This window comes from Nicotiana attenuata, unplaced genomic scaffold (assembly GCF_001879085.1).
Source record: "Nicotiana attenuata strain UT unplaced genomic scaffold, NIATTr2, whole genome shotgun sequence".
Classification (NCBI taxonomy): Eukaryota; Viridiplantae; Streptophyta; class Magnoliopsida; order Solanales; family Solanaceae; genus Nicotiana; species Nicotiana attenuata.
Genome location: NW_017672198.1, coordinates 51,725 through 78,413, shown reverse-complemented (window position 1 = coordinate 78,413; position 26,689 = coordinate 51,725). Strand labels below are relative to the sequence as shown.

The following is a 26,689-nucleotide window of genomic DNA, read 5'->3' as shown; positions in this document are numbered from 1 at the left end:
GGGTGGTTGGTTTGGCTTTTGAGTGGAAATAATTGAATAAGGAGAAAGGTGCACTGTTTTGAAAAAGGAAGACCCACTTGAATTGAAAAAAAAAAATATTTTTTGATAAGTGGTGGCTCTTGACGTAAGTGTGCTTAAAGAAGAATGGGGTAATTTACATTGATGTGAAGGTGGAATTTTGGTTTGACATAAGTATGGGGTTTGAATGTTAAATTGTATGTATTAAAGTGCTTAGGGAGGTGTAGTCACTTTTATATCTAAATATATCCTACCCGTCTCGTAGCCTACATTACAACCAAATAAAGTCCTAATTGATCCAAGATTGAATGAGCTTGATTAGTCGAGTACTATACTACGGGCAAGCTTATGGTGCATCTTTGTGGCATGTGAATGTTCTTTTTGGAGAGTGAGCGAATTCTGTCTATTTTAGTTCCTAATTGTTATCACTATCATTATATATGGAACTACTCTCTTGTGTGATGTGAGGGCATGTGATTCACAAAGGAAAGGTACGTCTTGACTCTTATGTAGAGTGGTTTGAGTAAGTGCAAATGTTACGGGGTACAAAAATTTGATTCTTGAGTAAAAGTTTGCTCACTACTAAGTGTAACTTTTGTAAAATATTCATGGTGTGAGTCGTTGAGGGAAAAGCATAGGGAAGGAATTTTGATGGAGCGTGGTGAATTGCTCGAGGACTAGCAATAATTTAAGTGTGGGGTGTTGATAATAGGCTATATAGTTGATATTTACACCTTAATTGCCCATGCTTTGTTGTTGTTTTATAAGGTAATTTGCCAATAAAATGCTTTAAAAGGTGCTATTTGGTTTCGCAGGGAATATTATATGTGAGGAAGCAACATGAAGTGTTTGGAGGCAAAAATGTGAAGAAAACACCCACTCAAGAAGTACCCGAACACAAAAAAGCAAAAGAAAATGACTGGACAAAAGTCCACCGCGACCGCGATGGACAACGGAGCAGAACGCGGAGACAAAACACAAAAATAGGCCCAGGCAATGTTCACCGCGGTCCATGCCGCGGCCGCGGTGAACTGTTCACGATCCAGAAATTTAAGGGCCAAAGTGTCAATTCGGGGAAACTTTTGTAAAACCCTTATAAGATGTAGAAACTCGCCCAAGATAGTTGAAGCTTATTTTTGAGATTACTTTTGGAAGAAGAACAAGTGTGAGAGATCACCCAAAACATCATAGTTCTTTATTTCTTCTATTTTTCTTGCAATTCTTCCATTATGAATAATTTAGTAGTTTTATCTTACGTTGTTATGAGTTGCTAAATACTTTAATCTAAGGTTTTGGTGAAACCCGTTGGGATGACTTGGTTGTTATATTAATATTGTTTTGAATTGGTTGTTAATCTCTATTTGTTCATCTACGTTTTGATTGTGGTTAGTTGAAAGGGCCCTCAATTATCCGTCCCTATTAGTATGTATCTGCTTGAGAGAGAGTGCATATTTAGGTGATTGTATGAACAACATCACTCCCAGAGTATAGACGAGAGTCATAACCGAGGGTTTAGAGGTTGGATTAGAGATAACGATACCTCGGGTGCAATCTAAGTGAACCGTAATGTGAATCTAGCTAGCGTAGCTTGAGAAAGTGCGTTTAGTAAATTATCATAATTACTTGAGAAAGATTTATGATAGCTGGAGCGTTCATGATTGATGGAGATAACTAAGTCTCAGTTATAAAACATATTCAACCAAGGAAATCAACAACGGGGGAAACCATTACCTTAGACCTTATTCCAATTATATACAAGCAAGCTTAGTTAACTTTCAACTGTTATTTATTTTCAGTTTAGTTGTTAGATATATCATCAATTGTGAATTACATAGTTTGGGGAAATTGATTCTGTGAATTTAGTAAGTTCGACAAAAGTAATTGATAGGTTAATTCTCTGTGGTTCGACTCTGGGCAGAATTACTCAGACTATATTTGCTACGTCCGTGTGTGTCTTTTTATAAGGCATCGTTTGGCGTTATCAAAGCTCAAAGGCCTTAGGTTTCAAAGGCATGCGTTGCACTCTTCTCCTTCGGTCGGGTTTTTTCATCCCAAAAAAGGGTTTTTCACCGACAAAGTTTTTAACGAGGCGACACCTATATGCTACCTAAGGAAGACTCAACAAGTATTCAAGGATTTTCTTCAATCAACCTCGAATACTGGGGGGTATCCCCCCGGAAGGTCACCTCCTCGGAGAAACCAAGATGTGCTAAATGGGGTCTCGATAAGAAAATGATGTACCGGGACAAACGGTCAAACGAACCGTGTCCGTATAGAATAATCGAGCCCTTGACAGCGAAAGCGTGTATACTTGTACCAAGTAATCAAAGAATACTTCCCCCTCCATCAAAGCATTTCGTGTTTCAAAGAAGTTCGGTATTTTTTACAAAAACGGCTCCAGAGCCAAAAACACGTTCTGAACACTCGGGGACTGACGTCAAAAACTCGAAGCCGTCTGACCTCCGGCCGGAAGCTTCAAACTCATAAGCCCTCAATTAGGCAACATTAAAAACGGCCCCAGAAGCCAAAAAACGTCCCGAACACTCGGGGACTGACGTTAAAAACTCGAAGCCGTATAACCCCCGGGTCGGTAGCTTCGAACCTGTAAGCCCTCAATGAGGCAACATAAAAAACGACCCCAGAAGCAAAAAACGTCCCCAACACTCGGGACTGGCGTCAAAAACTTGATACCATATGACCCCCGGGTCGGAAGCTTCAAAATCGTAAGCCCTCAATGAGGCAACATCAAATTCTTCAAAAACGGCTCCAGAGCCAGGAAAACTTTCAATGTCTCGGGGACTGTCGCCAATTGCCATCCCATCGACTTATCAAAATCCGAGGCCATGAGACCCCATGCGGGCAACCTCGACCTCGTAAGACCTTTATAAGGCAACACCAAAATCTATAAGACCTCAAGCAAGGCATGAACCATACTTGTACCAAGTAACCAAAACTGTAAGACCTCAAGCAAGGCATGAACCGTACTTGTACCAAGTAACCAAAACTGTAAGACCTCAAAGGCATGTCAAAATTATAAGACCTTACAAAAAGGCATTATCCCGACCTTAAAGTTAAGGCTATATATTCGAACTTGTAAGACCCCTAAAAAGGCATACCCTCGATATATATGCCGAAACTACTTCATTCGGGGACTGAAAGGCTCCGGCCAAACACAATGACTACAGTCACAAGGCTGTACCAGCCAAACTAATGCGATTCGGGGACGCCCGACCATCGCTATAAAATCACAGGCCTTCAATTACTTCGAAAGTACTTCGAAAAGAACCGGTTAAACAGGCTACCCTCGACATAGGCAAAAGAGCTTCGACCATGTCAGCTCCAAACTATAGGCTTCGAAACACTCAGCCACAGAGCAAAACCTCCCGAGGTGCTCATTTATCGCCGCATAACGACTCACAATCGAGGTTTTATCAAACCATCGAAGAGTCAGGCAAACACAATTTCAAAAAGTCCGTAACGAGGGAAAAGTAAAGCCTATATTAGAGGTCGTACCGACCCCAATGCGTAAGAGCCATTACCGCCAGCCTATATTAGAGGTCGTACCGACCCTAACGCGTAAGAGCCACTACCTCCAGCCAATATTAGAGGTCATGCCGACCGAACGTGTAAGAGCCTAAGGGCCATCTTTAAAATTCAAAAACTTAAGGGTCAATGAGCTCGAGTCGAAACCCGACCCGGAGACTGAACCCGAAACAGTTAACTGAATATGCCTAAGAGCAAAAGCATACGGGCCTAAGATGCCAGCTTACATAAAAAGGTCGTACAGACCCGATGCGTAAGAGCCTAAGACGCCAGCTTACATTAAAAGGTCATACCGACCCGATGCGTAAGAGCCTAAGACGCCAGCTTACATTAAATGGTCGTACCGACCCGATGCATAAGAACCTGAGACGCCAGCTTACAAAGGTCGTACCGACCCAGCACGTGAGAGTCTAAAAAAAAACTGCGCAAACGGCCTCGGAGCCAACACGACAAAACTTACAGGTCGACTTTCGACCATTGCGAAATGCTCGACGGTAGCAGGAACCCAAGGGTTTAAGTATTGAGACCCACAACTTCGGATCAATCGCCAAACGAATGCCACAAGTCGTTCAAAGGGAAAACAGAATAAGGTAAAGAGTCGATACACATATAAAAAGATTCATAAAAGTACAATTACAAAGTCTGCATCTGGAGCCCTTACGAAGACAGAAAGCAAATGAAAACCTTAATCTATCGCCGGAGCTACGCCTTCGACGGCCTCATCAGAAAGTACGCTTTCAGCAGCTTCGGCCATAACCTCCGGGTTTCCAACGGCCTCCTCCCCTTCAGGGACTTCGCCTCCATCTTCATCACCTCCCGAGTCACTGCTCGAATCGTTTTCGGAAGGAAGCGAAACCGCAGCTTCCTCTTCTAGGGTCTTCACCCTCTCAATTTCGGCGATTAAATCAACGCCCCCGGCATGTATATCCTCGAGCGTCTATCTCCGAGATTCTAATCAGGCATGCTCCACTGCTCGGGTCAGGCGCAGCTCAGCCTCTTCAAACATCCTCCGGGCCTGAGCATTTGCAGTAGCGGCATCCTCCTTATGCGAGGCCACGAGCGCCTTAGCCTTGGCCCTGACCTCGGATAGTGTAGTAACCAACTCAGTATGGAGATCCTTATACTTACTGCTCTCGGCCCTTGCATCTTCGAGGCGACGCCCGGTCAAAACCACCTCTCCCCGGAGGACATCTCTCCCAGAGATTTACCTCACTCAAATGCCGCTTAAGTTCGAAAATTTCGGAGTCCCTGGCTCGGAGTCCTTTCCCCATGAGGACATCTTTCTCCTTAAGCTGCAAAAATCGACCCAAAAATATCAAAACACTAAAGTCAATTAGACTTGTAGACAAAAAACAAACGGGAGCTATGTAACCTGTTCAGTAAGACGAGCCTTCTCCCGGGACACCGCCTCCAAGCAATCCCGAAGGTCTCGGAGTTCTTCCTCCCTCTAGGTAGAAAGAGCCCTAAGCTCATCAACTTCCGAGGTAAGCTTCTTACGTTTTCCCTCATGACGAGTCAGCTCGGTTTCAAAATTGGCAAACATTTGATTATAAAGCACCTTGGCCTGAAACCATGAAAGGAATAAGGTTAGCGGGGCAAAGGTCGGGGCACAAAGCAGAATTTACTAATAGGTTACCTGCTCGCATAGCCTGTCGATCTCATTAAAAATAAGCGAAATGTCAGGCTCAGGCTTTTCCTCAGGAGCAACAGAAGGCTTTTCAAACATATCTATATCATTAACGGACGTCCCCACATCGAGAGACTCTGTGTTGGGGGCATCTTGTATCTCCTTCGGAGGGAAAGCCAATTCTGAAGGGGAATCACTCACTTCAATGACCTCGACTGAATCAATCGGGGCCGTCCCTTATTTCTAAAGAACTTCGGGGTTGGGCTCCCCCGGATCGCCTACCAAGCGCACCTCGGCTCGAGGAAAATTTTGGCCATCAGCCGGCTCGGCAGTACCCCCGGTATACCCTTGTAGGCCTCTTCAGCTCGAGGCGGGGCGGCAATGGAACCAAGCCGCGATTCGGAAGCCGCCAACTCAACAGTGTGTGAAGCAGTCAGATCCTCTCCCCCTTCGGGTGCCGTCAAAGGATCATCTTTCTTCTCGCCTCCAGCTCGGAGGCTCCCCGACGCTTCTAGAATTAAAGCTATCGAATCATCCTCAGGACCCTCCATTCTGGTTTTCTTGGACTCCAGAGGATAAGTCGATGACCTCCCTCGTTTTTTCCTCTTTTCGCCGGGATTTGAGGCGCCCGCTCCACCAGGCAGAGTCTCTCTCATCAAGAAGACCTCCCCAGACCTACCCAAATACAAAACAAGTACGAGAAATGAGAACGCAATCAGCAATAACTTTTGTAAGATTGAAGCTACAACAGAAAACAAAGTCCCACCGTGATCCTTGGCTTCCCATCGAGCCCTGGATAAATCGCGCCACACGCGCTCAGCTTATGGACAGATCGAGTCCAGTTTAGCCACCCAGTCTGAAAGATCCCTAACCGCATCAGGGTACGACGCGACAGCTGTATCAGCGGAGGAAGTCAGTTCATGAGAAAATGCATACGAAGGAAAGAAACGGGCAGTTAATTAAGTATGTTTACTTACGCTTCATGTTCCATCTTTCGGGGAACGACATCCTCTCTACAGGGATCAAGTCCTAAGTCCTAACTCGAACAAAACGGCTCATCCACCCCCGTTCCTGACCTCGTCGGTACAAGCAAAGAGGGCCCTCGAGGCCCGGTGGCGGAGCTTAATCAGGCCCCCACGGGAAAGTCGGGGACTGTACATTCTGATCAAATGGTCAAGGGTTAAAGGCATCCCCTTAATCACATTCGCGTAATACCTGGTCATGTAAACGATACGCCAGAATGACGGGTGAATTTGGCCGAGAGTCACTTGGTATCGTTCGCAGAAGTCGAGGATCACGGGGTCTATCGAAGGCATGAATGGCACCGCCGGGCCAAGGGTAAACGGATAAGTATATACACCGAGGAAGTCGCCCTTATACGTCGTTACATCCTCCCACCGAGAGGGAACCTCCACTAACACCGCATCTCCCCAGCGGCAATCGACTTTCACCCTCTCGATGTACGTTATTAAAATGATGTATCGAGATGTGGGTTCACATCGCCCCGGCTTCGAAGAAGGTCTTTCGACCTTAAAATCAGAGGTCGTCTCAAAAGCCTCTGGAACGTATTCTCCAGCCCTAGGAGACGCTGCTGCTTTACCCTCAGAAGAGAGCGTGGAAGAGGAAGGCACATCTTCCTGAGGGACAGAGGTTGAAGTGTTCGCCATTTTTTCCAAAAGTTACAAAAAAGAAACGAAAAATCGCGCTTCAGGAAAGAACACGAGGGGAAGGTGAGAAGAAAGAAAAACTCTGTTGAGAGCCTGATGAGGCAGTAGAAAGGAAGGGACGAAGAAACGAGTATTTATAGAAGCCTAACATGTGCGGTTGGAACAGACTAAAGGGCAGCCAACCACTGTAATTAATTCAAAGGCTTTGAGGACTGTGTGGATGCGACCTTTAGAAGCCCAATTGTTACATCAGTCACTCGGTAGGGCGCAGCTACTTGCTTAGATGGAAACACCAGAGGGGCAAGATCTTGAGGTCGTTTCTCTTCGTTTTACTCTGAGAAACGCAGGGACTATCTATATGCGGCTAAAATCGGATAGACCGATTTCACGATCGGCGAGGCATTGCACAATTTCATCTCGAAGGGCCCAAAGAATAGTTCGGGGTTCAAAGTCTTCGAAGGTTCTTCGTGCCCGGTGTCGAGGCAGAACGAACCGGTGGTTATCACAAGTAAGCGGGAAGTTCCCTAGGAGCGATATTTTTCTGACAAAGCCTGCACTAACAGTGATAGCCTGCATCAGGCTGATTGAGTGGTTGTACCGGTTACTTTATGTAATAATTACACATATGTCATATTGGGATTTTCCCCTCATGTATAAAAGGGGATCCTTGCCATTTTGTAAAGGAGAACATTGAATATACAAGAACATACTCTCTGCTTTCTAACTAAACATATTCCCTTGATTTCATTATTTTCATTTATCGCTTGTATGTATTGTGTTCTATTTATTGTTCATTATTTATTGCTCATTATTGATCATAAAAAGTCGCCATCGCGGCTCTCATAACTGTTAATTCTCCCCCGATCGCCCTTAGTCGGACATCCGACTCGACCTCGATGCCCCGCATACGCAAGCTCGAGGCCTCGATTCCCAGCCATTTCGATTTGATTATTAGGCTATCTACAAGCTATCATCTTAATTTCTAATCCTTCGCTTAGCATTTATTACCTAACAACTAGCATAAAAATAGATCACATATTTTTAGAACCATAAAATCAAATCTAATTGTTATTACCATTTTCAAGCTAAACAATTAGGATTCACATTAATAGAAAAAGAAGAGTAGGGTTCTCTGTTAAAAACAAGGTGGACGTGCTTAAGAACTTAAATGCCCTTGTAACCAGCAACTTACACAGACCCCTACCGTCCAGTGGAAGAATCGACCTTTTACTAGTATGACGAAAATTGATAGTCTTAAATAACCTTAAGAATTGACCTTTTATTAGTACGATAAAAATTTGATATATATGGTCTTATACATTACTGACTGAAGCCTTTCTTCACTGAACCAGATTTTAAGATCTGTTGCTATGATCAAGTTTCATCCTGTTTTACTACAGTACTGGGACCATCAGTATATATCACTTTGTTGAATAACTTGTTAGAAATACGCTTTAGAAGCTGCTCTCCGTAAAATTATTTTATCGTTTCAGCTATTTACTGCAGTAATTTAGTTTGAATTTGAAATGATTTTGAACTAGTCTTTAGGAGTGAACTAGTCTCTAGGAGTTAGTTATTTTCAGCATATTTTGTGCTGATTTTTAGGTCTTTTAAGTTAGTATTTCTCTTATAAATTGTAGTCCAAATGCAGTAAAATAATATAGAATTTTCAGCTTCAGTTCCTTTTACATCTATTCCAGTATACTTTTTTATTTTCTTGTCATCTTCCCAGTTATTTCCCTTAATTTCTTTTATCAAGAACCAACAATTGGTATCAAGAGCCATCTTCTTAAGTGACCTAAGTAAAATCTTTTCTTGAGTGAGATGGAGACTGAAATGAGTTTTTCTCAATTGGCTCCTCCGGTCTTTGATGGTGAAAATTATCAATTGTGGGCAGTGAGAATGGAGACTTACTTGGAGGCTTTAGATCTTTGAGAGGCCGTGGAAGAGGATTATGATGTTCTTCCGCTGCCTAACAATCCCACCGTGGCCCAGATCAAGAGTCACAAGGAAAAGAAAACCAGGAAATCAAAGGCGAAAGCAACTTTGTTTGCTGGTGTGTCTGCAACAATTTTCACGAGAGTTATGGCTCTCAAATCAGCAAAAGAAATCTGGGATTATCTGAAGGGAGAATATACAGGAGATGAAAGAATACGAGGCATGAAGGTGTTGAATTTAATAAGGGAATTCGAGTTGCAGAAAATGAAGGAATTTGAGACTGTCAAAGAATACTCAGATCGGTTGCTTGGCATTGTTAACAAGGTAAGATTGCTTGGTACTAAATTCAAAGATTCAAGAATTGTTGAAAAAATTCTTGTTACGGTGCCTGAAAAATATGAAGTATCTATAACTACCTTGGAAAATACAAATGATCTATCCAAGATTACCTTGGCAGAATTGTTAAATACATTGCAGGCACAAGAGCAAAGGAGGCTTATGAGGCAAGATGGTATGGTTGAAGGAGCCCTGGCAGCCAACCACAAAACTCAAAGCAAGGGTAATAATGTTAAAAAAAATTACCCGCCTTGTCAGCACTGTGGCAAAAAAGGTCATCCACCATTCAATGTTGGAAGAGGCCAGATGCAAAGTGCAAAATTTGCAACCAACTTGGTCATGAAGCTGTAATTTGCAAAGGCAAATATCAAAAGCATGAAGCAGATGCCCAAGTCGCCAATGAAGAAGAAGAAGATCACTTGTTTGTGGAAACTATTCTTTCAACCAAAAAATCTGTTTTTTTGGTTGATTGACAGTGGTTGTACAAACCACATGACATATGACAGAAATCTTTTCAAAGAGTTCACGTCTATAGGAAATAAGAAAGTCAGAATTGGAAATGGTGATTATATTCTTGCTAAAGGAAAAGGAACTGTTGCAATCCCAACAAATTCAGGTACTAAGAAAATTTCAGATGTTCTTTATGTTCCTGATATTGATCAAAATTTATTAAGTGTTGGACAACTAATGAAAAAAGGATTTGAAGTATCCTTTGAAGATAAATACTGTTTCATTTATGATGCAACTGGACTTGAGATTTTAAGGGTTAAAATGAGAGGTAAAAATTTCTCATTTGATCCAACCGAAGATGAAGAATGGAGCCAAAAGAATCTACTAAGTGCAGGTAATTCTCCAACTGAGGACATATGTGAAAATAAGGTAAGGAAGAAGTTGTCAATATTTCAGAAAATGCAATTCTGGAAGAAAGTTGACAAGTCTCAAGGCAAGATGCAAATGAAGCTGAAAAACGAGCCAACTTATTTCATTAACAATTATGAGATGCAGCAAAATACAGAAGTGAACTCGATTCACTGCAAGTCCAAAGATCAATTGGCAGATTTACGTACAAAGTCGCTTCCAGTTAAAGGTTTACAAGGGACAAATTCAGAAGTTGCAGCTTCAAAAGCAAGGAGGAGTGTTAGAAATATGCTTTAGAAGCTGCTCTCAGTAAAATTATTTTACTGTTTCAGCTATTTACTGCAGTAATTTAGTTTGAATTTGAAATAATTTTGAACTAGTCTTTAGGAGTGAACTAGTCTCTAGGAGTTAGTTATTTTCAGCATATTTTGTGCTGATTTTTAGGTCTTTTAAGTTAGTATTTCTCTTATAAATTGTAGTCCAAATGCAGTAAAATAATATAGTATTTTCAGCTTCAGTTCCTTTTACATCTATTCCAGTATATTTTTTCTATTATCTTGTCATCTTCCCAGTTATTTCCCTTAATTTCTTTTATCAAGAACCAACAATTGGTATCAGAGCCATCTTCTTAAGGGACCTAAGTAAAATCTTTTCTTGAGTGAGATGGAGACTGAAATGAGTTTTTCTCAATTGGCTCCTCCGGTCTTTGATGGTGAAAATTACCAACTGTGGGCAGTGAGAATGGAGACTTACTTGGAGGCTTTAGATCTTTGGGAGGCCGTGGAAGAGGATTATGATGTTCTTCCGCTGCCTAACAATCCCACGGTGGCCCAGATCAAGAGTCACAAGGAAAAGAAGACCAGGAAATCAAAGGCGAAAGCAACTTTGTTTGCTGGTGTGTCTGCAACAATTTTCACGAGAGTTATGGCTCTCAAATCAGCAAAAAAAATCTGGGATTATCTGAAGGGAGAATATATAGGAGATGAAAGAATTCGAGGCATGAAGGTGCTGAATTTAATAAGGGAATTCGAGTTGCAGAAAATGAAGGAATCTGAGACCGTCAAAGAATACTCTGATCGGTTGCTTGACATTGTTAACAAGGTAAGATTGCTTGGTACTAAATTTAAAGATTCAAGAATTGTTGAAAAAATTCTTGTTACGGTGCCTGAAAAATATGAAGTATCTATAACTACCTTGGAAAATACAAATGATCTATCCAAGATTACCTTGGCAGAATTGTTAAATACATTGCAGGCACAAGAGCAAAGGAGGCTTATGAGGCAAGATGGTATGGTTGAAGGAGCCCTGGCAGCCAACCACAAAACTTAAAGCAAGGGTAATAATGTTAAAAGAAATTACCCGCCTTGTCAGCACTGTGGCAAAAAAGGTCATCCACCATTCAATGTTGGAAGAGGCCAGATGCAAAGTGCAAAATTTGCAACCAACTTGGTCATGAAGCTGTAATTTGCAAAGGCAAATATCAAAAGCATGAAGCAGATGCCCAAGTCGCCAATGAAGAAGAAGAAGATCACTTGTTTGTGGAAACTATTCTTTCAACCAAAAAATCTGTTTTTTTGGTTGATTGACAGTGGTTGTACAAACCACATGACATATGACAGAAATCTTTTCAAAGAGTTCACGTCTATAGGAAATAAGAAAGTCAGAATTGGAAATGGTGATTATATTCTTGCTAAAGGAAAAGGAACTGTTGCAATCCCAACAAATTCAGGTACTAAGAAAATTTCAGATGTTCTTTATGTTCCTGATATTGATCAAAATTTATTAAGTGTTGGACAACTAATGAAAAAAGGATTTGAAGTATCCTTTGAAGATAAATACTGTTTCATTTATGATGCAACTGGACTTGAGATTTTAAGGGTTAAAATGAGAGGTAAAAATTTCTCATTTGATCCAACCGAAGATGAAGAATGGAGCCAAAAGAATCTACTAAGTGCAGGTAATTCTCCAACTGAGGACATATGTGAAAATAAGGTAAGGAAGAAGTTGTCAATATTTCAGAAAATGTAATTCTGGAAGAAAGTTGACAAGTCTCAAGGCAAGATGCAAATGAAGCTGAAAAACGAGCCAACTTATTTCATTAACAATTATGAGATGCAGCAAAATACAGAAGTGAACTCGATTCACTGCAAGTCCAAAGATCAATTGGCAGATTTACGTACAAAGTACGCTTCCAGTTAAAGATTTACAAGGGACAAATTCAGAATTTGCAGCTTCAAAAGCAAGGAGGAGTGTTAGAAATATGCTTTAGAAGCTGCTCTCAGTAAAATTATTTTACTGTTTCAGCTATTTACTGCAGTAATTTAGTTTGAATTTGAAATAATTTTGAACTAGTCTTTAGGAGTGAACTAGTCTCTAGGAGTTAGTTATTTTCAGCATATTTTGTGCTGATTTTTAGGTCTTTTAAGTTAGTATTTCTCTTATAAATTGTAGTCCAAATGCAGTAAAATAATATAGAATTTTCAGCTTCAGTTCCTTTTACATCTATTCCAGTATACTTTTTTATTTTATTGTCATCTTCCCAGTTATTTCCCTTAATTTCTTTTATCAAGAACCAACATAAATGATACAAAAATTTTGTTTTAAGTAGCTCCATGCATGGACTGGAACCCTTTGTTTCTTGATTCTGAAAGCACTGAAAAAACATAAATTCTGAGGACAAAAATACAGTTTGCGCCAAACTATCAACCAGCTAGAGAATCAGATCTTCCTTTTGCTTCATTTTGGCAAAAAATTGTGTATTCAATTCAAATCTGAGAAGGTTGATACTATGATACATGATGGATGACCATTTCCATGACTTGGAAAAAAAACCTCCAGATTTTCTAGGAGGGACGCTAGGGCAAACATGAAAGAATTGATGGGGGGTCAAGGTTGTTTACACTGTACATGAACCAAAAAGCAATTAGTGTACAGTTTAATTTACATGGGAAGCTATGCTGAAATCATCTCCTTTTAGGCATACACCAAGAGCAGGATGCTCTAGTATCTCCACGAGCAACAAGTGTGCAGCCGCGTCATATACCAAGAAAGATCCTGAAGTTCTTTAAAGAGCTAAAATTGTTTAGAGTGTATTATCATCTTGAGAGGTAAAATCTGTCCTTGAATTAGTTCCATGTTCATTTGCTGAATGGCAACTGCTTTGCTCCACTCTCTACAGCATCTCTCCATATTCTATACCTCACTCCTAGCTTATCGTATGACACAGGCAGGTTCCAAATGTTAGCACCATTGAGCATCCGTTCTTGCTGACCAATCACAAGCCGTAGGTCTTCATTTAAAACCTGAAAACGTTTTCCCAAAGCATAGATCACAAAAGAACGATCAGAACATATATTTTTAAATACTTCCTTTTCAGTTTTTAGGTGGGAAAATCTTTAATACAATATCCAGTTTACAAGAAAATCAAATGTAGATAATTTCTTTTTAATTAGGAAATAAGTTTCCACTTTACATTTTGGCGGGCTTCTTTAGTTGTTTTCATCATTATTTTGTTGTCTAAATAATAGATGTGGAAAACTCAAGAGTTCAGCCGCTTTGCACTGAGAGCTTTGAGACGTGATCTTGCAATGCTTGTTCCACAGCCCAAAGTGTTAATGGTAAGATGAGGAATGACACTACCAATGTTAAGGATAGAATCTAACCTGTTCAGCAAAATGCCTCCACACGTATTGCATGAAAGGGATGTGTTTTAGTACGGGAGCAAAATCCAGTGACATCCTATATAACAACCTTGTCTTCTGTTTAGATGCAGGTAAACATACATGAAGTTGGTGAAGGTGTGTAGAGCACTCTTTGGTACTCTGCCCTTCCAATTTGCCTGGCTTTGAGATTCCAATGGTTGATAGAACCATACAAGGCGGTCGAAATTCCATATCTATTGGATATGGATCCCAATATCCTTGCAGACCAGATGCAGGAGTCAAAAATTTTACAAAGCTGAAAAGAAAGGTAACTAGTGAGTGTTCTTATCTTCGAGCCTTTACTGCCAGACATTATCCATCAAAACAGTACAGGAACCACTGCCCTCCACCCCAACCCCCTTAAAACAAAAAAGTAAACAATAGAAATATAGTATTGCACTATTCTGGTTGTCATAAACTGGAAACATCTTTTCCATGTTCATAGCTAATAATGCTCCACAATATTTTCCCTTCCACTCAATGCACAAGACCACTGTAATTAACAAGATTACAAAGATTTATTTCTTTATGCCTTCTTATAGAAATTCATTTTGGGATGTGAAGAAATTATTAACTAGCAAAGTAAGAATTACCAACTAATCTAATTTGGTATGCTCGTCAAGAATCTCTTCCCATTCGTTCAAATCCCAATTAAAGTCATATTTACAAAGTAATTGAAAAGTTCTGATTAGTTTAATAGGTAAGCAACCTTATGGAAGTTAACCAAGAAGCAACATAACATAATGGACCTCTTACATGAAATATGCATGCAGGTCCAAATTGTTTTGGTGATTATATATATATATATATAGGGAGAGAAAGAAAGAGAGTCAGAAGAGTTATTCTGCAGACTGCAAACATGATCAATCCAGTGAGATAATTTATTATTTATTTTGGCATGTAATTCACTAGTTCTTAAGAAATTATGCAGGAACCAAGAATTTGCCTTCAGTTCCTTAGTGTCCAAAGTGGAATTTCAAGAACAGCCGGCATCTTTTTCTAATTTCAAAACTGAATACTAGTAAACCACTGTTACTCTAACTTTAGACAAATTAGCATCAATATAACACAACAAACCTTGGGACACTCCATCCTTTAGCAAATGTAGACGTATGGGTGAAAGGAGCATGTGCAAGATCCAAAAGATTGTCCAAAAGTAGCCCATGTTCCACTGGAAGTTCAATGACAATCTGCCAGTTTCAAGAACATCAGGAATGAGGCAGAAAAACTTAACAGACTGTCCTTAGATATTTGTGTAAAAACAATTACTAAAATCTAAAGGCAGTATATCAAACCTCTGCATGGATTTGAAATCCAGAAGGTGGCAGTAAAGAAGGAAGAGTAGCTGCAGGAGGATCATTTCCAGGCCAAATCCATATCATTCCCTCTTGCTCAAAGCATGGCAGAGCTTTGATCTTGACATTCAGAAATTTTGTTGATGGCATTTTCTCACATTTTCCGTCTGTTGAATATTCCCACCCTAAAGAACATCAAATAAACATAAAAGTAAATATCAGCTATTTCGTGCACTCTCCACGTATCAAGAACCAAATTCATTAAGTGTTATTTATTGACTAAATAGGAAATTTGCACTGAAGAGTGCTTTGATTCTTCTTATTCTCACCGTGATAAGGACATTGTATGCGACCCTCATTCACTGAACCCAAATGAAGGGGGCAGGCTCTATGTGCACATGTGTTCTGGACACATCCAGGTTTTCCATCTTTCCCACGAAAAATCACCCACGGTTCCTCAAAGCAATCAATTGGTGTCTGAAACATTATAGTCAAATTACCATCAAAAGATCAGCCAGTGTTATACTGCAAAAAGCATAAAAATCTTAACATACCAGTTCCTATCTAGGTTTTCATTGTCATATTCTCTCCTCTTTCAGAAAGTTAGAGAGGAGATGGTACAACATTCTATTTGTTGGCAACACATATTGCATCAGTCCATTTAAGTAGCTTAACATTGTCCTTATCTATTTTTCTGGGGGACTTATTAATTCGTAGAGAGTACAGAACTTGGTAATCAAATGTTGTCTGCATTTATGAAAAATGAGATTATTCCATAAATCAGGTAATTGACTTACCATTGTGTCTTCCTTAACATCAGCAGAGAAAGCGACAGGATACCAAAAGTTCTTCAAATGCGAGCTGTACTCTTGGACCGGACCTGACACATTGAGGGTTCTCCTAGGCTGCTTGCTTTTAGCAGTATCTCTAGATACTGTAGACGTACCGGTGGAGGAAGATGGGGAATCTAATTCTTCTGTACTCTTCTCCGGAAGCAGCCTATCATTAACCAATGCTTCCATGTGAGCTAGCTTATCTAAAGCAGCAGAAACCCGCACCTCAGATATATGTACCTGTTGCTATCAATAATTTAGATACAGAACTTGGTTTCCGTGAAATACACAAGATCCTCCAACCTGCTTTTTGTGTTTGTTATTCTTTTTTTGACAAGATTTTTAAACCAGTTTATCTATGTAGTTAATCATGCCCTGCTTTAATAAGTTTAAGAGATAAAAGGAAAATAGACCTAACTAACCGATAATAATGGCAAAATATTTGATATATTATTTCTACCCAAAATCTATAAAGGAGTAGCCTGAATCCAACCAACACAAGCTTGTTCAATGGGATCAAAGTATTCTATACCTCTTGGTGAGCCCGAGAAAGTTCTTCTTGTAACTCCGCGAGTTCCTTCTTCATGGTCCCAATAGATTTATATTCACGCGCTAGAGGATTCAATACTTCCACAACCTACTCACACAATATCCACCAGGCACAACACTTAGTAGAAGGATAAAAAGGAAGACAACTATGACCAGAAAAAATAGAAACAGCTACAAAAGAAGGAACAGTCACTAATTAGCAGAAATGAAACATTTATGTGACGTTAATTCCTTATTAGTTCATTACAAAAAGAATGACACATTTCTATATTTGAAAACAATTTAACTTTAACTTCCCATTTTAGCCTTAATGAGAAGTTTTTATGGCCATACAAATGACATGGCATATTTAAGACCACAAGTTTCACAAGTCTTCTTTTATTTCTTTAACTCCGTGTCGAGTCAAATTATGTCACATAAGTTGAAAGGGAGGGAGTAGTATATTTATATACAAAGCTATTGCTCTATGTACATAGAGATATAATGAATCCTTAAACTCAACTCAGTTTCAAACTTCAATAAAATCAGGGGTAAATACACATTATTACAAGAACAAACCTTTTCATGCAGGAGCATTATTGTAAGTACGTCTTGTCGAGCTCGCCAATCACAATATTGTATATCAAATCTAGCAACTTCTAAAGCTTGATTTGCATCCAGGAACTTGCCTTTAGACAGAGGAAATTTTGACCTTGGATCTTCCACATCAAAGAGTGTCAACCAGGAGCTTTTCTTGTTTGTTAACCCACCTGCCTCCTCGTACACTGCAAACACTCCAAATTCCCCTTTGAAACACTGAAAATGAACAAAATTGCACAATTATCGTCCACTCAACAAGTCATCAGACAGAGAAATTGCAAGTGATGTATGTGTCTCTCCACATTCAGATAACTTCCCAAATAACCCAACCAATTACTATGTGAATTACTTGTACTTATTATACCCGACACCGGACACCCCAGAGCATAAAAACATGCCACAAACCAAAGCATTAACATTGAGTGAAAGATCAGAGCCATCAGAGTCTAGTAAGCTTTAGAGCATGTTTGGCCAAGCTTCTGGGAGGTCAAAAGTACTTTTTTCCTCAAAAAAGTACTTTTTAAAAAATTTAAGTTGTTTGGACAATACAGAGAAGTACTTTTGGCCAGCAGCAGAAGCAATTTTTCTGCTTTTAGGAAGAAGCACATGTTGTAGCTTCTTCCAAGAAGCAGAAGCAGAAGTGGAAAATTAATTTATTCAAGACAAAACTATCATCACCATACATTTATATTTTCCAAATTATCCCTTACTAATTTAAGTTTTTTCTCTTCATTTTTGTTTATCATCCCTTTAAAATTAAAGATATCGTATACATGAATCAAACTGTAACTTTCTAAATTCTTTATTGACTTTTCTTGTTTTTGATTTTTTTGGTGTAATGTCTTGTAACTTTCCAAATTATCTTCTCTTTCTTCACACTAAATCAAATTATCCACATCTTCTCTGGATTATCAATTCTCTTCCTACAATTAATCATTTATAATTTCTTTTGTTATATGTTAGTTCTCGAATCTTTAAAACATTTATCAAATCTAATTTGTGAAAATTACCTACAAATAGGTAATAAATTCACAATTGCATCGTATAATCTAATTATATATAATTAAAAGAAGAAGAAAAAGCATCACACATTAAGCCAAGTGACAATAGGCCACTTAGCAATTTAGGACAAAGTTAGTAAGGTTAGGTAATACTCATTAGTTTCTTTTTGAATTTAAATTTTAAAAAATTTAAATTATACATTATGTGTTGTTAATAATTAGTTACTCTTTTTGAATCTGAATTTAAACATACTTAACTATTTTTTTACAAAAAAATTTATTTTTATATATTTAAAATTATTTCTATTTTACGCTCAATGCCATCTTTCAAGTTTGATACTCAGAATCATCTAGTTACTATTATCATGGCTATACATAATTTCATCCGACGACATTCTTCTACCGATAAGGAATTCAATTATTATGCTAATGAAAACATTACTGCAGAGATTGAGGAAGGAGTTGGGCCTTCTGATATTCCTTTAGAAATGCAAGGCAAGTATTCTACTAATATGGAGGCGTTGTCTGATAGACGTAGAGATGAAATTGTTGAGAAATATTATCATGTGTGAGTGACTTTACTTATTATTTCATGGTAGATTATCAATATATAGTCATTTGTGGAATAGACTTCTAATTAATATTGAATGATGTATTTTTGATTATTCAAATCATCATGTAACAACAAGTAATTATACTAGATAATAATATATGCTTTGGTATAACTATATATGTAAAATTGATTTAAATCTTTAATATATTTGTTTACTTTATGTTTTATATTTTAATTAAATAAAATAAAAAATAATAAAAGTCTCTTATGATAAATATTTGAGTTCATTTTTCTCTATAAAAGAATTATAAGACCTTGGTAATATCCTTTTTGGTAATTTGACACTCAAAAGTACTTTTCGAAAGATTGGCCAAACACAATTTGTTTACCAAATGTTGCAAAAAGTACTTCTTAAATGAATTGGCCAAACACAAACTGTTTTCTTTAAAAGTACTTTTGAAATAAGTACTTCTGAAAAAAATATTTTTCAAAATAAGCAGATTTTTGCAGCTTGGTCAAACGGGCTCTTAGTTCCTTTGTTTCATTTTATACGGCGGCACAATTTTAAGGGGAAAAAAATTTAGAACTTGTGGGTTTAACTTTAGTATGCATTGATAATGGAAAACTTTTACATTAGCACGTCCTCTTAAACGATATTAAATGTAAATACTGAAGAATAATATTTTATTAGAAATCTCTAAAAGATCTCTGCAATTCTTTATTTCCTCCACACATAAAATAAGCTATCAATACCCCTATTTATAATAGTATGAAACATATTTCAACTAGAAACAGGAAAGCCTATTCCTATATAATTCTAACTATAAATCTTATTTAGACATGAATTAAATAAATCTAATCCTAAATAATTAAGGTATCTTACTACAACTTTGAATTAGTTTTCCAACATTCTCCCATAATGCAAAGTTGTATACGTCTGACTTGTTCGATGTGCAGTTATGTTGGAGCACTTCTCTCCAACTTTCACTTTTGATGAAGCACATGTCTCCATCCCTCAATTTGTTGAAGCACCTGTGTCCAACTCACGTTGATGCACTTTGTCACCAACACTCAATTTTGTTGAAGCACCTGTCTCCAACTCACGTTAATGCACTTTGTCACCAACCGTTGATGCACTTTGTCACCAACACTCAATTTTTGTTGAAGCACCTATCTTCGTTGATGCACTTTGTCACCAACACTCAATTTTGTTGAAACACATAATCAACTTCCAGCTTTGTTAAACCTCTCTCCAACTTTTAGAGAAGAATTTCTCCATCTTGTGCATTATTGGTACTTTTTTTTTCTTGAATCTGTCTTGAAACTTTTCATCGAATAACCTAATTTTGTTGACAACTATCTACGATTTTGCTAACATATTTTTTGGCACGACGGGCGGCACGCATTGTCTAGCGCCGCCCGCCGGCAGCGGAAGCTACTTGATTCTCTCCTAAGATCGTAGAAGCTCTTATACCAATATGAAGGAATAATATTTTATTAGAAATCTCTAAAAGATCTCTACAATTCTTTATTTCCTCCACACATAAAATAAGCTATCAATATCCGTATTTATAATAGTATGAAACATATTTCAACTAGAAACAGGAAGGCCTATTCCTATATTTGCTCTAACTACAAATCCTATTTAGACATGAATTAAATAAATCAAATCCTAAATAATTAAGGTATCCTACTACAACTTTGAATTAGTTTTCCAACAAATGCTCATAATCGTTTAACTAGCAACCTGAAAAATTAAGTCAAGTAACCTTCTAGAGCAGGCAATATATAGTATTGCTGAAAAGTTTATTTTCACCGTAAGTGGATATGTGATAAATCCAGCTAAATTTAAAGATTGTATAACGTAAGGTAGGCTATAACAGTAGTAAAAAAGAGGTACCTTTCTTGTAGTAAAAGTCTTGGTAGAACGGCAGAAAGAGAAGGGAAAAGAGAGAGCAGCAGAAGTAGCAATGGCGGACATCGCGGATCTGCTATTTTGGGAAGATGAAAGAGACGGTCTTCTCTTGTCCGAGAGAGAGAGAGATAATTGAGTCAATTACGTTTTAGGAGGGAGGGATTTGGTTTTGTTGATAAGAGGTTGGTGTTGGGCGCGATCTCGACGTTCCTGCCATGGTTCGCCATGTGGACTCGCTGTGTTTCACTCGTGGCATCTCTGATCTCCACATGCTTCCTTTTTTACTTATTTTTATTAAGACAAGTATCCTCTCTGTCTCTTGGGGCCCGATTCTCTATATCTTCTATTGCCAGCGTGGTTATATCTTTTCTATCTGCTTTCAATTCTCATTGGCTATCAGAATCCTTCTTTATTAGTTTGATATAACGGCACATCCTCTAATAAATAAGTGTCTCAATCAGCTAGAAACAGTAGTTTGTTAACTAAAATCTAATATTAATGGCTGTAGTCACCTTACAAGTAACTGAAAGTGAGTACTTTGTCTACCTCTCAAATATTTAAGACATAAAGAAAGAACTGCAAAATGCGTTGGTGCTATTCGTACATTATGGACCCTTACAATTTTGAATTTAAAAAAATGATCTTTTTAGATCTCTTATGGGTAAAAGGCAGATCTCTTACGTGTAAAAGTAAATCTCCCATGTGTAAAAAGAGGTAGGGTCATAAAACTAAAAACAAGTTTGTAAAAAGTCAAAAAACCAATGACTCCGATCCCTCCATTCTGATTGTGGTTTGCTCCTCGAGATACAAAATTATGTGAACTTTGACCAATATTTTAAAATATTTTTTTAATTATATTGACATGAGAAGAATTGAAACCTATAGCACTTTTCGTATAGTTTTTCAATATCTAAATTTTAATTTTAACATATTAAGTTGATATAATCCAATTTAGCTTCAACGATTAGACAAATTGAATCACAAGAAGTGAAAAATGTCATATAAATTGAGACGACGTATAAGTATTGACTTAAGTTACATGCACTAGAGTGTATAAAGATTTTTTTTATACCATTAGTTAAAATTTTAACATGTGATATGTCATGGGCGGCTTTCCATTCACGCCCCATGACCCCTTGGATGCGCCCATAGCATCCTAGCAAGCCTCACACCGCCTAGCGCCATGGACGGCCCCGTGGTATTGCCCGCGCCAAATGAAAAGCACGCATGTTCCTCTGTCGCCTCGTCGATAGCCCTCGCCACCGCCCAGCTGCAGTCAGATGTCAACAGCACCACGCGCGCAGATTCTGATGCTAAAGGCAAGGTTGCTACCAACGGACCTGCTTCTACCTTGTAGTAACCTAAGTCCTTTTTATTGTAAATATAGAGTAGTTTTACTTCCTGTATTTTCATTATGTCTCTCTAGCTTAGTTATGTCAAGTCCTGTAACTTTGGTTTATTCTTTTTAAGCATTATCAGGGGGATCAAGCAATCACACTTTCAAGCAAGCAAACAATTCTGTGTAATGCTATCTCTCCCCCTCAATACCGTATTGCCTTTCTGTAATAGCTTTCATTAATGCAATCAAGCTTTCTTTCATTCTCATTCTCTTTTCTATTCTCTCAATTTCTCTTGACATTGTTTTTCCGTACGGCACTGACAGTCTCGTCTAGCGTACGAAGGAGACCCTAGTTGGCGGATAGTAATCGCACAGACATTGGTTGCTTAGCCTTCTGTCGCCCTTCCAAGAAATCTCAGGAAGGCGCCGCGTTACAGTTGGTATCAGAGCCTAGGCTCGACATCGAACGAGAGAACATATTGTCATTGCCACCATCTGACCATGGTGAATCATGGGGACCGCATTGCACCCCTTGAAGAGACGATTAATGTATTGGAGCCCATTGCGAATATAGTACCTGATCTAAGAACCAGCGTAGTGGAAAGGCTGGATGACCTGCACTGCAGGATGCGGCAGACCAAAGGAGATATAGCCAACATAAGTCGCGACTCTGAAAGAGACCGGCAAATGACAACCACAGAGGCAACCAAAATTTTCAGTAAATTCGAGGGGCTTCAACAGGAGCAGACCGAGGATTTAGCCTATAGGGCACAAGAGCAGACCAGGTGACTGCCATGCAGCAAACCATAGACAACTTGACAGACTAGTTTAATGTTGTCAACGTTGCATTACAAGGCCTACTCTGAGGAGGCGAAAACCACATCAGAGATGCTGTGAACCTCTCCCATGTGACATAAAAGGTGAAGATTCTTGAATCAAAGCCCTATAATGGGGCTTGGAATTCCAAATAATGGAGAACTTCATCTTTGACATTGAACAGTACTTTGATGATGTGGGGGAGTTAGAAGAATCAAAAAAGGTAGTAATTGCTACCATGTATCTTTAGGGTGATGCTAAACTCTGGTGGCGAGTGAAATCCGAAGTCATAAGGGTCGGTGAAGATACTCTTGAAATATGGGGAGACCTGAAAGAAGCCATACGCCTACAGTTCTTCCCCGAAAACGTCGAGTACAATGCGCGGAGAAAGCTCCAGGAGCTCCGCCAGACTAAGTCAGTCCGGGATTACGTGCGGAAATTCTTCACACTCATGCGGAACATACGAGTATGGGGGACAAAGACTTCACCTTCCTGAAAGGTAACCTTATGCCCGTATGGAGCTGCAAACACAAAGGATAGATACTTTACCCAAGGCGATCCAACCAGCCGAATGCCTTGAGGACTACTAAGTGGAAGCTCGGAAGGATAAGCCTCAACCGCCTGTCCGAGGAGGATACAAAGGGGGCCATCCTAGAAGTGGTGGCCCTAGCAAAAGTGGAGGATATTAGAGTGCAACCAAATCTAAGACTCCTTTCTCAAGCAGCAATAGTACAGCATCTCATAACAACGATCAGGGGAGGAAGCCCCTTTCAGGATGTCATCATTGCGACGGGCTGCATTGGAACAATGAATGCACACAGGCACAAATGAACGTCCATCAAACTTTTAATGATGGGACGGATGACGACACAGATGATGCTGACCAGACAGAACCAATAGGTGCCTTCAGAGCACTTGTTTGTTTTATTTCTGAGGCCTTAGCTGGAACAAGTGTCGGCGTCTGTAAGAAGGACCCATGCCCAACTACCAAGAAAAATAAAATGAAGGCGGATGAGGTGTCTCCTCTTAACTAAGAGAAGACCCCGATGTTCGTCGAAATGAAAGTTAATGGAAAGCCCATTCGAGCGATGATAGACACGGGTGATACTCACAATTACTTAGCTTCAACTTAGGTAGAGCGCTTTGGTCTAGTTCCGGGAAAGGGCAAAGGTCGTATCAAGGCTATCAACTCCCGCCTCAGGCAGTGGGTGGTATAGCCAAAGGAGTGCCGGTGAAGCTTGGTCCTTAAGGAAAATTCAACTTGCATGTGGTGATCATAGATAACTTCGAGCTGATAGTTGGATTGGAATTCATGAGGTAAACCAAATCTATTCATGTACCTTATGCAGATATGTTGCTGATGATGGGAGCAAATGGGTCCAAGCCACGCACAACCATAAAGATTGCCGCAGAGAACATATCGGCCTTGCAGTTGAAGAAATGAGTGAAAAGACATAAACCTACCTTCCTTGATACCCTCTGTATTGAAGATAATGAACGCTCTTCGGGTCCCAATCCTGCACCTATGAAAGAGCTGCTAAAGGAGTTTAAAGACGTCATGCCACATGACATGCCAAAATGACTCCTGCCTAGGCGCACTGTGGACCATGATATTGAGTTCGTGTCGGGTGCGAAGCCACCCGCCCGGGCGCCTTACAGAATATCATAACCCAAACTCACCGAGCTTCGGAGACAGTTGATGGAAATATTGGACACGGGGATCATTATGTCCTCCAAGTCACCTTATGGGTCCCCTATGTTGTTCCATAAGAAACAGGATGGCTTAGTAGTATGGTACCTTTCTTGTAGTAAAAGAGGTACTTTCTTGTAGTAGAAGTCTTGGTAGAACGTCAAAAAGAGAAAGGAAAAGACAGAGCAGCAGAAGTAGCAATGGCGGACATGGCAGCCCGGGCAATTCTCGAAAGATGAAAGAGACGGTCTTCTCTTTGTCCAAGGAGAGAGATAGTGAGAGAAAATGGAGTCAATTACTATGTTTTAGGAGGGAGGGATTTGGTTTTGATGATAAGAGGTTGGTGTTGGGCGCGATCTCGACGTTCCTGCCATGGCTCGCCATGTGGAGACTCTATGTTTCACTCGTGGCATCTCCGATCTCCACATGCTTCCTTTTTTACTTATTATATTAAGAGAAGTATCCTCTTGGGGTTCCTCTCTCTATATCTTCCAATTTGCCAGCGTGGACGGGGATTATATCTTCTCTATCTGCTTTCAATTCTCATTGGCTATCAGAATCCAAACAATGGCATACCCGCTCAACTGTGCCAATCAGCTACAAACTAGTTTATTACCTATTAAAATCTAATATTAATGGTTGTAGTCACTTTACAAGAAACTGAAAATGACAACTTTAATTTGTCTACCTCTTAAAATTTAAGAAGTAAAAGGCCAAATATACCCTTTTACTACGATCCCAATTTCCCTCTGTGGGATGTCTTGATGGCATTTAGTCTCTACGGCTAGGTAAGCCTAACATTCAATAACAGCTTGACATAAATAATTAATCAAAAATACTAAAACAAGTCAATTAAACTCATAAAATCTCCCGAAACAGAATCTCAACAAATACCTTCCCAAAACCGGTAGAACTGAGTCATAAGCTCTACATAGTAAAACTAGAATATCTACTACATCACTATCGGAAAGAAAATACAACACGAAGTAAAGATAAGAGAAGGTGACTCCGAGACCTGCGGACGCCGGGCATGCATACCTTGAAGTCTTCGCATAGCAGCTAAGAGACGATCACTAACGTTCGGCACGAGCAGACGTACCTGGATCTTCACAAAAAGATGTGCAGATGCGTAGTATGAGTACACCATAACGGTACTCAATAAGTATCAAGGCTAACTTCGGTAGAGTAGTGACGAGGTCAGGTCAAGACACCTACTAAGATATAATTAAACAGTATGAAAACATAATAAGGATAAATAATGGAAGGCGGAGAAATAACCGATACGAAACAAGTTAACAGCTTGAACTAATACCGGAATTGTAAGCATGAGAGTAACATAAAGGAATCAATTAAAGAGAACCACAATGTTCATATACGGACAACAACTGATAGAACAAGGAAGAACAAAACAACAAGAAACGTTCCCACCAAAACTCTTAGCAACATGAGATGAACAACAAGAATCACACCGAGGTACCGCCTCGTGTACAATAAAAATCACAACCGAGGTACCGCCTCGTATTAACAATTCACAATCTCAATCACAATCTTTCCTTCTACTACCGCATTAGCCTTACATTTAAATAGTTTTGAAAATAGTTTATTCGAAATAGTTACACGCACTTTAGCCCACCTTATGACGCCGCGTAGCTTCACGTAATTCCCTTACAAGCAACACGCACATAAGTCCCACTTTGTACCGCCGCATGCATATAAACCCCTAGCCTTATACTGCCGCATGCGCGTCAATATCACATCACAATAACAACTCGCACCATAAGTGCCCATATATCACATCTTGCCACCAATCAACAATATCAAAGTTTCCACAACAACAGCCCATGGCTCCACCACAACGTGTACAAGAATATCAACAATAACAACGAATGTAAATTCTCAACAAGAAAGGTATCTCAACAATTGACAACTTCGCCTCTATGTGATACGGCTTCCACAACTTCAACACCAATAACTCAACAGTGAGAAAGATAATGTGTAACCATGATATTAAAATAAGAATAACCCACAATGGAAGAGATAACGTGTAACAATGACTTCAAATAATGTAAATCAACAATGAAAGGGATAACATGAACAATACCGTCAAATAATGATAATCAACAATGAAAGAGATAACATGAATAATAACTTCAAATAATGATAATCAATAATGAAGAGATAACATGTGACAATAAAAGAGGTAACAAGTTCAACTAAGGCATGAGAGAAATTTATCACTTTAGGATGTAGAACAAGTGTTAAACAAGTCATTTAAGACATGTAAGGATAGACTAACACAAGTAAGAATAGATTGACTATGAGAATTTTAGAACATGATATGATGTTTCAATTAAAGCATGGAAAGAGTCTAAGTAGCCTATATCGGTCAAACACCACCTACAACCCGTGTACCCTCTTGTCACCTTGCGTA

At 39.2% G+C, this 26,689-nt stretch overlaps 2 protein-coding genes across 3 annotated transcripts; one reads left to right on the top strand and one right to left on the bottom strand.

Moving 5' to 3' along the window:
• The first annotated feature begins 11,475 nt into the window (after window positions 1-11,475).
• LOC109212265 lies at window positions 11,476-12,186 on the top strand. Its single transcript, XM_019375898.1, has 2 exons — window positions 11,476-11,979; window positions 12,025-12,186. Exons 1-2 carry the CDS (start codon window positions 11,476-11,478, stop codon window positions 12,184-12,186), a joined length of 666 nt encoding a protein of 221 aa, XP_019231443.1.
• A 512-nt stretch (window positions 12,187-12,698) lies between these two features.
• LOC109212272 (chlorophyllide a oxygenase, chloroplastic) lies at window positions 12,699-24,378 on the bottom strand. 2 transcript variants are annotated; one of them, XM_019375906.1, is made up of 9 exons: window positions 24,367-24,378; window positions 16,924-17,160; window positions 16,349-16,453; window positions 15,781-16,056; window positions 15,313-15,460; window positions 14,984-15,168; window positions 14,766-14,878; window positions 13,650-13,944; window positions 12,699-13,289 (listed from the first exon to the last, which is right to left on the bottom strand). In XM_019375906.1, the coding sequence occupies exons 2-9, from the start codon at window positions 16,939-16,941 to the stop codon at window positions 13,125-13,127; spliced, it is 1,305 nt and encodes a 434-aa protein (XP_019231451.1). In that variant the 5' UTR covers window positions 16,942-17,160; window positions 24,367-24,378; the 3' UTR covers window positions 12,699-13,124. The 2 variants fall into 2 exon arrangements, with proteins under 2 accessions (XP_019231451.1, XP_019231450.1); XM_019375905.1 differs by lacking the exon at window positions 24,367-24,378 and adding an exon at window positions 20,399-20,645.
• Between the last annotated feature and the right edge of the window lie 2,311 nt (window positions 24,379-26,689).

Bases quoted from the DNA above. Each gene is read 5' to 3' on its own strand.
- LOC109212265 (XM_019375898.1), top strand. From the start codon at position 11,476: ATGAAGCAGATGCCCAAGTCGCCAATGAAGAAGAAGAAGATCACTTGT. The intron at 11,980-12,024 runs GTAAGGAAGAAG...TAATTCTGGAAG, and splicing joins AGGACATATGTGAAAATAAG to AAAGTTGACAAGTCTCAAGG.
- LOC109212272 (XM_019375905.1), bottom strand. From the start codon at position 20,479: ATGTCCGCCATTGCTACTTCTGCTGCTCTCTCTTTTCCCTTCTCTTTC. The intron at 14,879-14,983 runs GTTTGATATACT...TGAAACTGGCAG, and splicing joins GATTTCAAATCCATGCAGAG to ATTGTCATTGAACTTCCAGT. The intron at 13,945-14,765 runs GTTTGTTGTGTT...CTTTCTTTTCAG, and splicing joins AAAGGATGGAGTGTCCCAAG to CTTTGTAAAATTTTTGACTC.